General features: G+C 37.4%; 1 protein-coding gene across 1 annotated transcript; it reads left to right on the top strand.

The window, feature by feature from the left end:
- Window positions 1-4,969: 4,969 nt before the first annotated feature.
- Window positions 4,970-5,368, top strand: LOC145667499 (protein GVQW3-like). Its single transcript, XM_081734976.1, has one exon. The coding sequence runs from the start codon at window positions 4,970-4,972 to the stop codon at window positions 5,366-5,368; it is 399 nt and encodes a 132-aa protein (XP_081591102.1).
- Window positions 5,369-15,006: the final 9,638 nt, after the last annotated feature.

Below are 15,006 nucleotides of genomic sequence, written 5' to 3'. Positions count from 1 at the left end.
CTATTTGAAATTTTCAAGTTGGCCCCGGATACCTTTCAGTTGGCCCTTGGGGTCACCCCGACAACACCTCTCGATGTGCCTTACGTCAGTTAGCTACTCCAGTTTTTCTTTTGTTGATTTATCTCCAATCGCTTTCATACTACGGGTACTAAACCTTTTCTCTGACACGGATACTATGTTTCGGCGGCCTTTTGAGATCACTGCCATTTCACATCAATCGTTTTCTCCTGCAATATGTTAGATTTTGCAAGATTTATCGAACGAGGTACCACTCGACTCATGTTACAATTTGAAATTTTGAAGTTAGCCCCCAAGACCCTTTTAGGGACGCCACTGGGATCACAGGGACCACACCGTTCGATATGCCCTATGATATTTACGTATTTCAATTTTGTTCCATTCATTTACCTTCCATGGTTTTCACACTACGGGTACTGGAGTTTCCGAACCATATTATGGCGGCCATTTTGAAACCGGTGCACAATATGGAACATCTTTTGGTACAGCGTTACTTAGTTTTTCAAGACCTTTCGAACGAGGTATTACTCGACCCATGTTCCCATTTGACATTTCAAAGTTACCCCCCGTTACCTCCATTTACGGGGGGCGGAGAGGGGTACTTTTGGCGGAATTGGGTTTCCCCCTTAGCAATATATAACGTGTACTTGAAACATTTCTTCTATGTTTTATCATTTTTCAGATATTTCCGTGGATTAATTAAAATGGCCCACCCTGTATATGAAAACGGTCTTACGTGTCCCCCTTCAATGTTGAAGACAGATTTGCGCCGATGCCTTTAAAAGCACAGATTCCTACAGAACAGTGGATTAGGTATCACTTATAAAAGGCAGGCATTGCTCGCATGATATGGGAAAATATCCACTCTTTGACCAACCAAGATCAACCTACTATTTATATTATTTCATTGTTCACAGAACAACAGCACATTGCAACATAACACTTGTATCAATTACCAGCAATCAGGGCCAATCTTCACAGCACGAATGGATTTTTCGGCGTTATTAAAATAAAAAGTTTCTGTTACTCTCGCGGTCTTAATCACATTTCGTTTATATAATTCAGGATGAGTATATATCTTCGCAGTCATACTTTTTTTCTTCTCTCGTTGACGATCGCATCATCAAGTGAAAATTTTAACATCTAAAGGAATGAACATCGAATGTATGTATGTATGGCTGATTCACGAGCATGGGCAGAATACTGTTCCTACCTGCCCTAAGATGCACAAACCACATGAGCCCATGGACTAATATTGTTTATGCTGTGGACGGGAAATGTGGCATCCTAGTATTAACTCTATTGCCTGTGGAACCCATAGATTGAATGACACAGTCACAAAAGCTCTCCATTGACTTCTGTCCTTAGCCAACTGGATCCAACTACTTTCTATTCCTATTTCTGTGAGATCCAACTTAATATTGCCCTCCCATTTGAGCCTAGCTCTTACTAATTGTCGTTTCCCGATTGCATTTCCACTTAAAGCTTTCGAAGTCTTCTTACTTCCTTCCATTCAGGCTTCCTGATCTGCCCACTTGAGCCTCCTGGACTTGATGTCCCGAACAATGTTTGTAAACATATAAATTATGCAGCTCATCATTATGAAGCCTTCGTATTCTCTAGTTTCGTTCCTCTTGGGTCCGAATACTTATCTCACTGTCAGGATTTATCTTAAATACGTTCAATCTCAGAATAAGAGACCATGTTTCTCAATCATACAACACAACAAGCATGATTACCGTATATGTATTTTAAATTTCACATTGCTTGACATAATTCGTGACGACAAAATATTTTGAACTGAATAATAGCACGAATTTCCTGCTTTCAGTCGACATTTAATTTGTTCGCGAATATGGTTTAGTATGTTAAAATAGATCCTAGATATTTGAGAATATCTTCTTTGTCAAAGTATTATTTGATATTTCGAGGCATCCATAATTTGCAGTAAAATTCCAGCTTACTTCCGTGCATTTAGTTTTCTCTCCATTTACTTCTAAACTCATATCTCCCCCAAGCGTTTAATAAGGCATCTGCATTTCTTTCTATTGTTCTATCATCTCTTATTATACTTACATCATCAGCATAGTCATAACTTGGTGAATACCATTCCAGCTCTAGGCCCTGATTGGTATCTTTGATTTTCCTTATTGCGTACTCCAGAACAAAGTTCAATAACAATGACGATAACGTATTTCCTTGTTTCAGGCTGTTCTCGACTTGAAAGCTCGTGAACAAGAATTTTCCTACTTGGACTTTACCTTGGAATTCATTTAAACACATCTTAACTATTCTAATTAGCTTTTTCGATATCCCGAATTCTGTAAGAATGTCTTAAAATGTTTCCCTCCTAACCGAGTCAAAGGCCTTTCTAGAAATCAATAAATAATTGATGCACAAGGATATTGTATTCCCACTTCTTTTCGAGTATTTGTGGAATGGTTAGTATTTGGTCGATAGTTGATAGATTTCGCCTAAATCCACACGGATAATCTCCAATAATTTCATCTCCGTGTGGAGTCAAGCTTTCTAATAGGAGATTTGAGAGTATTTTATAGGATGTTGACAGAACAAGACGCAAGATGCAACATGAAAGAATAAGATGCACAAATAACAAAGAACACCAAACAAAGAACGATGCGACAACACGATATTTAAAGACCATCAAAACAAAACGAGGAAGAACACAATGAAATAACAGTTAAGAAGATTATGAACATTATGATGTATACGATCCTTCTAAACATTCGGAACACTGTTGGGATAGTAGCCATCATAAACCTAAAATAAATACAAGAAACAACACTGAACAGAATAGTCATCATGGAAGAAGAAACATTAATAAATACAGATAGACATATTAAACAGTTTGAGTTTTGTTTCACAGTGGAAACTACTGTATACTTCCAAATTATTGAATGTAATTCTCAAATTTGAACTAGTATACTCAAATTTGAACTACAGGTTGTAATAGAGGAATAAGATCTAAGATAGAACCTGTTCCTGAATCCATTTGAAAAAAAAAAAAACATTTGTTTTATGACGAAAATGAAATGAAATCTTTGAGTTTTACGTCCCATGATTATGCCGGCTAGGGTAAAGGAGACGGTGAGGACGAGAAATTAATGAAATGGTGCAATGAAAAGTGGGAGGAAACAGGAGAAACCCGAGAAAACCAATGCACATGGTGTTTGTTTACCACAAAACTCATCTGACACGAACTGGGAGCGAATCAAGGACCCGATGCACCAAAGGTAAATGCTGTACTACTGAGCCACCATGGCAGATACCCCAAGGAAACGACTTGAATAGACAGTTAAGAGAAGAATATAGAACTTATTCTTCAGGCTCTGAATCGATTGCGGTAAACCTCTTCTCGAAATGTCATAATGTTTGCTCTGTGAAAATCAGTATTGAAACCAGAAGTACTAGTAAATGCAACCACTTCTGGTTTCGATAGAATGTTGGATAATATACAGGGTGTCTCAAAAGTCCCCTGACATAGGGAACTCTGTTATTATCACAGCTACACCAAAATATAAGAGGAGAAACCGTTTCCAAATATGATGTTTTCGATCTACAGTTAAAGACTTTTTTAAATCGGACTAGCCGTTTGGGATGTACATTCTTTATGCGCCCAATGTGTGGGAAAACTCAACGTTGCCATTTGCCTGAACTCACAACATAAGTGAATAAAGTAACTGTGTTTTACACTACCGTGTCGATGGTAGCCTCTATTTCAAACATGCCCTAATTTACTTTACGTTGCGGATTCAGGTAAATGGCAATGTTGATTTTCATCTAACATTGGGCGCATAAAGAGTATACAGCCCATACGGATAGTCCGATTTAAAAAAAAAAAAATCCTTCACTTTAGATTCAAAACATATTTGGAGACGGTTTACCCTCTTACATTATGTTGTAACTCTGATAATAAGTTATCCTATGTCAGGGGACTTTTGAGACATCCCGTATATATATAAAATTTTTAGACGCTGTATTGATTGCAAAGAAGTTTGCCGTTATCTATTACCGTTTCTCTTCTATTACGATAAATGCTAAAATCGGAAATGATTAATTTGAATGATTTTCATCGGTTCGAGTAGAGAGAGTTAACGGAAAAAATAGAACTTATTCTTAGGATGCTGAATCGATTGCAACAAATCCACTTCCTGATATCTTTTACCGTTATTGCTCTACTGAAATCAGTATTGAAACTGGAAGTAATAATAATTTTGAACCACTTCTTGTTTTGGAAGAATGTTGTTTATAATGATGATATCTGTCTTGAGATCCTGAATCGTTTGGAAACATACCACTTCTCGGTATCTGTTACCATTTTAGTTCTATGGTGGTAAACGTTGAAACAGCAAATGGCTCATTAGAACTACTTCCGGTTTGAATAAAAGTTTAACAGAGGAGATTGAATCCCTTCCTGGGTCGCTTAATCGATTGCAAGGAACCACTTCGGGGTATCTCCTACCGTTTTTGCTTTGATAAATGTAGACAGACGGACGGAAAAAGCCGTTCAATAACACTTATGCATAGCGTAGTTTGGAAGTCTAAAGGTATCATAATTGCTTCTACAAACTAGGCCACTATCAGATTAATTCACTTTATTCTTTCTAATGTGAAAATCGGGTAACATGTGCCACACTGGGAATCTTTTGAATTGTTGAGTGCCGAAAGTACGAGGGAGGATCAAATGAAAACCTTACAAGTTTATTATAAATTTGAAATGTTGTGCTATTGCTTTGTAAGTTGGCAATATTGTATCTAACAGCATTCTCTTTCTTCAGTAGGTGACAGAAGATTCTAGTCAAACAAGCGTCAGCACAGGAGCAGTTTCAAGATGATCAATCCACTGTCCACATGCACCGCATTAGAACAGCGTTCGGTGATCCGGTTTTTGAGTAGTGAAAATGTGAAACCAATTTAAATTCATCCCAGAATGGCAGCAAAGTATAGTGATTCGTCTTTGTCTCTGCAGCAAGTATATGAGTGGTGTAGGAAGTTTAAAAGTGGCATAACGTCTGTGGAGGATGCTCCTCGACCGGGACAGGATGTAGTGACCGACGACAACATTGCGCTAGTGGAACAGCTTGTAAAGGAAAACAGACATATTACCCTGAAAGAAATCGCAACAATAATGAAGATGAACTTTGGTTCAGCTCAACACATCGTGCATAATGTTCTGCATTTCAATAAGGTATCAGCAAGATGGGTCCCACGTCAGTTGACTGCTGAATTGAAAGATCGTCGCGTCGACGCATGTGAAGAACTTTTGCGTCGTTTCAACGCCGAGAGTGATGCATTTCTGGACAGGATTTTTACAGGCGGCGAGACCTAGTTTCACTATCATCAACCAGAAACCAAGAAAGCGAGCAAGGAATGGCGTCCGGCATAGCTCTTCGCCGAAAAAAAAAAAAAAAATCTGCACTCAACCATCAGCAGGAAAGGTCATGCTCACTCTTCTCTGGGATTCTAATGGAATAACTTCATAACAGTACATGGAAGGAGGAGTGACAGTAACCAGTGCCTCGTATTCAAACATGCTGAAAAATCAACTTCACCCAGCAATCAAGCGTAAACGGCGAGGACTTTTGTCCTGAAGAGTACTCCTACAGCATGGCAACGCCCGACCGCATAGTGCCCATTTGACCATTGAGACTATTGATGACATAATATTTGAATGTCTCATTCATCCACCCTATTCACCAAACCTTGCCCCCAGTGACTTTCATTTGTTTGGACCACTCAAAGAAGCGATGGGCGGCAAACATTTCAATAGTGATGAAGATGTGAAAAATGCGGTGTAGGAGTGGCTACAATCTCGATTAAAAGAATTCTTCCACCGAGGTATCCATGCACTTCCGAAACAGTGGAATACTTGCATTGAACGTCAAGGGGACTACGTTGAAACACAAGAGGTAAAATTTTCTTTTCATTGTTACATTCTAACATTTATTGCACTTTTAAGGTTTTCATTTGATCCTCCCTCGTAAATTAAATACACGTTAAGCATTGCCTTTCATTGAAACCAAGACTGTGTAATTTACAATCTTTCTTCGTTATTCGAATTGATTGACGTCATAAGGAGACAAAATATGCACGTGAATCAGTTTGACGCCAGTGAGAGTTAGCCATTTTTTTTTGTTTGTTTGAGAAAATCAGAACATATGGAACAATGACGTTGGTCATAGAGCATTAGCTAGAAATAGATTGTGTCTGAATTAAGAAGTAATGAATCATTCTGGAACGATTCGAGTCACTACAATATATAATATTTAATATGTGTTAGAATGTCATTGAACTTTCTAGCAATTAGTACAAAATAAACAATGCTGATAATGGCCCTAATTTTACACTTATAATATGCTGCTACTATTATATTGTGCATTATTTTTGCTTTTTGATTTCTGTTTACATAATTTTATTCTTGAAAGTAAAATAAACATTTTCAAACCACGACTTCTAAGCATAATCTCTACACGGGTCAACCCAGTTGATCCCACAATACGGGGATCACTCTCAAAAAAGGGACCAAAGAATGAAGTTATTATTATTATTATTATTATTATTATTATTATTATTATTATTATTATTATTATTATTATTATTATTTCAAATAGCAGAAAATAGTTTCTTTTATATTTCCTTAATATCTACGCGTAATTTGTTGGTGGAAGTTCCCTCTCAGACCAAATGCTCTATGAGCCTTGGGCTATTTAAGGCAGTACTCAAAACAGCCATAATGTATACAAATTTCAAGAGTGTGCCATCGGGAAACGGATTTGTGATTTGATCCACCAAAGGCACGCAAGCTAATCATTAGACCAGCATGGAAGACCCTTAATATTTTCTAAATATATACAATTTGTCTTCTGGAACCAGGAACGCAATAACTACCAAAGTATAAAATATATTTACAGCCCAGACAAATTATAGACGAAAAGGACAAACTTTCAAAAAATTCCGAACAAGTTGGCTTCAAAAATTTCGCTGTACTCAGCATATTCTGAAAGGTACTCTTGAATGAGCCGTGAAAATTTGCTATTTTTTAGGGAGAGAAAGGGGGAAATCTAACCTTTTGCAATTTTCTCGAAAATTATATTTTTGACTTGAGTTGATTTTCAGTTTAACGCCCCTTTCAGCAGCGAGGCTATGATACGGGACATACTGATTAACGTGGAATCCGAAAGACGTGAGCTTCCACTGGGAATCGAACCCGGCTCTCCTAATTATATTTTTCTCGAAGAAAATAGATATAAGGAAAATTGTACCTTATAAAATTCTATACAGGAAAAACTTCTTGCAGTTTTTCTTCGTGGAACCAATCGTTTCAAAGATAAAGACTGAATTATGTCTGAATAAAAATTGGAAGAGACAGTTTGTCACTTGACTTTGCAAAGTATCTGGAAAAATAAGTATCAGCCGGAAAGAAAATGTTCTAAATTAAAAGAAATACTTTTTTGGAGAGGGAAATTCACTTGTGATAAAATTAACTTACTCCTGCTCCCCATAACATGTGATGGGAGCAACTTTGAGATCTTGAAAGACATTTTTATTGCAGATTCGGATTCTACGAGAAAAAAAAAATACATACATTTTATTCAAAATATCTTTCTCAATTCATGATAGATGGCGCTGTACTAGGTGTAAACTAGTTTGACTAACTAGGGAATGATCTCAACCTGACGAGTCCGAGTTGGACGAAATTTCGTGCAGAAGCTAATTAGAGGTCGGTGAATAACGCGGGAATAGTCATTCGATTTACTTTTGCGTCCTTTATGAGATATACAGGGTGATGCAAAACAGAATACAAAATAAGAGAACTATGGAATCCGAGTTCGAGTTGGACCATCCTGTATGCCGATTTGAATGTGTATGCCGACTTATAGACTGACATGCTCAGCACGCGAAATTGACAAGCAGGGCACGGCCTGCCGTACGCGAACATGTGAGTTGGGGTGTTTGTTTTTCTAAACTTTGTCCATTACTGTTTACTTTACAGTCGCTGGCACTCGGTCTCCGTTCTAATGTTGACCTTCCACTGTGCTACTGTAACTGGTAAATGGTGCATTTCTCAACGACTCGTGCTCAGTGACGACGCCAGAGGGGGGGCAAGGGGGGCGAGCGCCCCCCTAGTAGCTACTTCTGCCCCCCCTGACTGCCACCTAGACTGCCCCCCCAGACTCCTACAATATTTAAACATTCTACATGTAGTATCGTAACCAATCTCATTGTAAAATTGTAGTTTACTTTCCATGCATTTACTATGTGGCAGATTAGTCCTCAAGCTTTCTTCTTTGAGCGTCTGGGTATGCACGCATATTTCTGTTTTCTAATTTAGCGCCTTTTAGGTAAATTTTAGTTATACTTCTTTCTTATGATTTTTAATTATTGTGCCTAGCGAACAATAGTAGATTTGGTCGACTTGTTTTCTTCTCATTGGATCAACTTCGATTGGAAACAAAGGATAGGTAAAACCAGTTACGTAACTTGTTTGTATTATCCAGATTTGAAGTTTTCAGTTTCATACTTTGTTTTATTTAAAGGTTCTATATTTCTTTTTTCTGAAACATTCTCAGCTTTCAATATTCAGAGAATGTGCTTATAACAGCTTAGTTTGCAACTACCAGGGCTTAATTTTTTGATGGGGATAAAAAGAGTTGTGTTTTCCCTTCCTGAAAATGATAATAATAAATTTATGGAATTAAATTGATTCCCAATAAAACTTATTGTCAGAGTGCTGATCTTTAGTTAGTAATTGGTTTATACGTGCTCCCTTACTTATTTTGTTTCAAAGTACTGACGTGACGTCTACCATATTGACTAGGAACTGCTGAAAAATTCGTAGCCCAACCTAGAAGGAGTGCACGTGGAATGGTGAAGTTTTACTTCTACACTTCCCCCGAGAGTCAATATACGACCTTGTACAGTGGTCCAGTTTCTGCAGAAAAGTTAAAAAATCTGAAGATTTCCTCGCACCACTGTTTGTAGCACTACCCCTATCGGGTTGGGTACAAAACCTCGCGGACCAAAACCTCGCTTCCCGAAACCTCGCGGCCCAAAATCTCGCCGGGCCGAAACCTCGCCTGGCCAAAACCTCGCCGCCCAAAACCTCGCAGGACAAAATCTCGCCTGGCCAAAACTTCGCCGCCCAAAACCTCGCGAGACAAAATCTCGCCTGGCCAAAACCTCGCCGCCCGAAACGTCGCGGGCCAAAATCTCGCGGGGCCAAAACCTCGCGGGGCCAAAACCTCGCCTTGCCAAAACCTCGTCTTCCAAAACCTCGCGCCCCAAAATATCGTCATACCCAAAATCTCGCCTGACCAAAATGTAAATGTTCCAACAGATGATAAGGATGGCGGTATACAGGACGCTGTTTCAGAAGAAGTATCACGGGTATTTGACCAAGTCCCGCGATACCATATGAAAATTGTATTTCTGTATTAGAGGATTTCAATGTGAAGGTAGGGCGACAGGATGTTTTTAAACTGGTTATAGGGAAAGAAAGTCTGCAAAAGGAAAGTAATGACAAATAGCGGGGTTAGTTTTGTGAACTTTGGAACATCCAAAAACTTAAAATTTTAACAAAAATCTAATAATATTTATGAAAGTATGAAATAATATATGAGTTTTTACGACGTCCCTTGAATATGTCCTGTAGGTTAAAGGAGACGTAGATGACCAGGACGAAGGAAATGTTTGAATAAATAAAGTGGGAGGAAACGGGAATAACCTGAGAAAGCCCACGCACACGATGTTTTGTATCTTCTTCTTCTTCTTCTTCTTCTTCTTCTTCTTATTATTATTATTATTATTATTATTATTATTATTATTATTATTATTATTATTATTATTATTATTTGTACTGTGAAATTGCATATTAAGAAACTCATTCGGTAAATTTTAAAGAAAAATTTCATTCGTGGCGATGTTTTGGCCACGCGATGTTTTGGGGGGCGAGGTTTTGGCCCAGCGAGATTTTGTCCCGCGAGGTTTTGGCAGGCGAGATTTTGGGCGGCGATGTTTCGGCCGCGAGATTTTGTCCGTATCCTCCTCTATCAGATCTAAAATGGCGTCCTTTCAAGTGTTATTTAAATTTGGGAAATAAGTACACGTAATAGTTAGACGGAGCTAAATCTGCGGAATAAGAATAATGATCTAGACATTGAAATCCTAGATTATGCAATGTCAGTTGTGTTCGCAGGGGCTTGATGGACAGGTGTATTCTCCTGAAGGAACAGAATTCTCTTCTTTTCATTTTCCGCGGCGGTGAATTTTTCTTTCAGTTTTGTAAGTAATGTAGAGATTCTGGATTAAATATCTGACCGTTGCGGAGGTAGTCTATGAGTACGACTCCATACTTATCCTAGAAGAATGTTGCAAACAGTTTCTCAATCTACTTCTGTGTCTTGAACTTCTTGGGGCGAGGAAGAAATGAGTGATACTACTCCATTGACTGTTGTTTCGTTTCAGGATCATAGTGGTACAACCATATTTCATCTATGGTTACTATTCGTGAGCGAAATTGATCAGCATTACAGTCAAATTGGAAGAAGACTTCTCTTAATTCCGCCACTGTTTCATTCTCCTGACAGATTTTTTGAGAACACATTATGCCGAGAACTTGCGCATACCCAAGCCATTCTGAATTATGCTACCGACGAATTCCAAAGAAATGCCCAGAACTGAGAAAGCGGGGTGCAGCCAGATTTCAGACTATAATAAGTGTGTCTATTTTTGTCATTCAAAAACTGAGGTGGCCTAGGCCCTCTGGCCCCGGGCTATATCCACCACTGACTGAAATGCTGCAATTTTCAAGAATAATGTCACAAATTGCATCCATGATTTCGGGAAGAGTCTGCTTTTAATCATCCTGGATGTAAAGCATAATTTGTTGAAAAATCGCCACGTTTATACTAAGCCACTTACTTCATCACCACTGTATATAACGGAGGAGAGTCCCGTGGTGTTTCACTGATTTCCTAATTAATATACTTCGGCGACTTTCCTTGGTGGAACATAAATGTTATAACAGTTCGGATCTGGATGTTCGTGAAATTCGCTGTTTGGGCACACATAATCACTTCAGAGGCCTGAGAAACAATAAGAATGTTATTATTAATATAATAATTTGTATTTGTACGTACAGAGATATGTTTTTCTAAACTACGGTTTCATTTTTCTACCTAGTACCTACACTCCTTCTGGATTGGACTACGACATTTCCAGCAGCTCCTCGTAAATTCTCTCTCTCTCTCTCTCTCTCTCTCTCTCTCTCTCTCTATATATATATATATATATATATATATATATATATATATATATATATATATATATATATATATATATAGAGAGAGAGAGAGAGAGAGAGATGTAGCATATAGTACTAGAGGAATGTGTTGCTTGTAGCATACGCGAAAGTAATTCAATTTATGTTTAGGCTTCAAAAGTTTCATTGAAAAATATTTCATGTGCAGATGTTACTTATTTGTTAGTTACAAATTTTACTTGAAATAACTTTAATTTACAATCATATAGGTCTAATATAAAAACAGCAACGAAATACACAATGTAATGTAAAATAAGTCAAACGAAATAAATATGTCATTTTTGGTATGGCAAATAGCCGCCCCCCGAAAATGTATCTGTCCCTCCTTTGGCCCCCTAAGAACTTAAAGCTGGCGTCGTCACTGCTCGTGCTTCTTTTTAGGGTCTCAACATCGAGTACTGTTTCCCCTTTCATTTTCATGCGGAACTCCCTTTCTGAAAGGGAGATGTTTGTGCGACGCCATTCCTCATTCTCGTCAAGAGATTCTGCATATTCATTTTTGTATCCAGTCTTGGGCTTTCATCGTTCTATACCTATGTATTACAGAATGCTTCTATGTTATCTTACTTTTGCATAATCCTATATCTCGTAACGTGAAAGCGAATTGAATGATTATTCCCATGCTATTCACTGACCTCCAATCAGTGTTTATACGAAATTCCGTCCAACTCGAACTTGTCAGGTTGGGGCCATGCCCTTGTAAGATTTCTTAAGTAGAAGAATTTACAACGAGGAATGCCCTTGGGGTTGCCACCATCAATTTCCTGACCGGCATAGACACATTTTCTTTACTAAACTTGGGTGTAAATGTCATTGAGACCGTCACGAATCAGCTTAAATACTCTAGTCACCAATTAGCATAGAATCCCGAAAACTATGGATTCTATGCTAATCTCTGTCATTTTGGATATTTTATTGTTCATGACCCCAAAAATTACGGATTCGAAACTAATATCGGTTGTTTTCGATTATTTTTATTTTCTGTTCCCCTCGGTGCTAGGTGATCTTATCTACACAGCACTTACACATATGCTGTGAGGATATAATATCAAGGGATATATTAGCTGAACTCATGTGTATATACATCCACTTATTTCAAAAGCAAGTTAGCAAACCAAGTTTTATCTTCGTAGAATGAGGAATTTGTGAAATTCTCCATTTTTACACAACTCGTAACCAATCTCTTCCCATTTACATCCCTTCCTTTTCCGTTAGGGTATACATAACACAATTTCAAATAGCCTACGGTTTCCTTCAGACTTTGGTCTCTTGGATACAGTTACTTAAAATGATCCCATGCAAACAGTGTGGATTTATCTTTTAAAAAAAATAATTCATTCTTCCTCCTGTGGGTGTAGAAAGGATAAATCACACACAGCATTCCCCTTTGAGTATTCTTCCACTCCCATTGCGCATGCATAAAAAATTAAATACCCGCCAGAAAAAGTCTCATTGATAGTTACTTAGGAGTATGTCAAGCAAATGATGTTGATTTGTATACCGGGCAATCAGACAAATGAATATTCATTTTTGTAAATAAGATAAAGCACTTTTCCCATTGGGTCTCCTTGGCCTTACTTAGAAGTGCTATACGTCTCACTTACAAGCTATTTAGAAGAATTTTTAACAAACGGCTTAGATGAATAAAGAAAAACAAACATTCCTTCTTATATATATATTATGTTAGTGTAGTGTGTTGTTTCTGTTTAGACATACTTCAGTCTCTATTTTAAAACGATTGATTGAACGAAAACAAATCTAAGGGCTTTATTATTGTAGAATTTTGCAAACTACATTTTTTCTCAAAATATTGATAATTTTCGAGATAATTGGAAATAACTAGAACTCTGCTCGTTCACCTCCAAAACAAACAAACAAACAAAAGAAGATCGAACTAAAGATACTTTTCAGAATTAGAATAGCTGAAAAGTATGTTGAGAACATTAATATAAAAGCATCCACAAAAATCCATCTAGTTCGAATTTTTTCTAAACCTAATTTTACTTGGCTATTATGTGTGTAAAGAAATGTTTTCTATACTTATTCTAAAACAGGGACAGGCAGGGCGAAGGGCAAGAATTCTCTTTTTTTCTAAGTCAGGTTAAAGATAGCTGAAAATAAGGAAAAATGAGAAAAGATAATCGTGTTACACCGTGTTGCTTAAACCAGGGATAGAGTTTACATCAGTAAAATAATGAAGTTATAAGAGACAGTATCGGTGATAAAGATTCGGCAAATTTCCACAAGAATTTAAAGTTGCTAGAGCCTCTGATGGTGTATAATTACTTATTTTGAAGTATCATATATAAAACATTCTCTGAACCTACAGCTTCTGGGCCTTTGCGCCACGTAAGTTTTAGGAGGCGCGGACAAAATCCAAGCGGACAATATCCAAGAGGAGAAAATGCAAGCTAAATTCGGACAAGGCAGGCGGACAAAATCCAAGCAACAGTATCTCATGCCTAGCTGTGGTATGTACCTGTGAACACCCTAATTAAATTGTATGCTTGTTTCTTTCTTCAATTGTCATGCATTCTATCTAAATAAAGCGAAATTAATTGAAATAACATTTCATTTACTTTTAGAGAACTGAAAATCCAACAAACATGTAAGATTGTCACAGTAAGAGTGCAGATGAGCTTTAATTACTCATAAAATAATATGGCTACTGCTAGGACATGCTCAGGTGGATCCAATTTAGGGTGTTCAGAAATATTTTTACTATAAAGAATATACTCACATAAATCAACCAGAAAATGAAAGCACTCGATTGCTAAATCAGATATAACAAATAACAAAAAAAAAAAAAAAAAACAGTCCAGTGTTGAAAAGGGTACACTTAATTCAATTCTATTCATAGACAATTAAAGTAGAAATAAAATTAAAAAGATATAATTTAGATAAAAACTAATTTACTTCTCTACTCCCAAAGTATTTACATCAGTTACACTTATCAAAATCAGGAATAACATATTAACAACCTCCACCGTCGTGCCTAAATTGCATGGGGATAAATCAATGTGTGACGGTTGAAGATCGCTACTACTCACCATCTGTAATGAGTAGGTACGAAGTGGGAACAGAAGAAAACCACATAAAGTTAACTTTCATTTAGATATTTGCACTCTATGAAATATCATGTGTTAATGTTGTTAACGTAGACTGTGTATAACGCGTCAGATCACATATCTTAAGCATCTAAGAAGTCAATCACGAATAACTCGAACATAGCTGAGATACACATACCTTCTAGTAGATGACGCCTGGACTGATGTTGAAGTTCTCAAAACGATGAATAGCTCGTGCTGCCAATAGTCTATGTTCGCCAACTATTGTTCAACCATAATCCCAGTTAATGGTTGTACTGGATAATGTTGGATCTCCCTAGATCTACTCCTAGACTGGACTCAGTTGAATGACTACTGTGATACGAGTACAAGTGGTTCTCTCTGTTGATACTCAACTTCTGATGATCCACTTCTGATCCAAATCCTTTCGGACCATAGGTTTTTATACTCAGTTTCCAGACATTCTGGAATTCACGTTGTTGACTTTTTGTATATCTCAGCTATTGGTAAAACATTGGTTTCACCCGAATTACATCGTGATCAAATTCTCAGACCAACAAATTTCTGCAAACTTGACGG

This window comes from Thermobia domestica, chromosome 13 (genome assembly GCF_964235325.1).
Source record: "Thermobia domestica chromosome 13, izTheDome1.hap1.1, whole genome shotgun sequence".
Taxonomy (NCBI): Eukaryota; Metazoa; Arthropoda; class Insecta; order Zygentoma; family Lepismatidae; genus Thermobia; species Thermobia domestica.
Note: the sequence above shows the minus strand (reverse complement) of the source record. Positions and strands in the feature narration are given on the sequence as shown.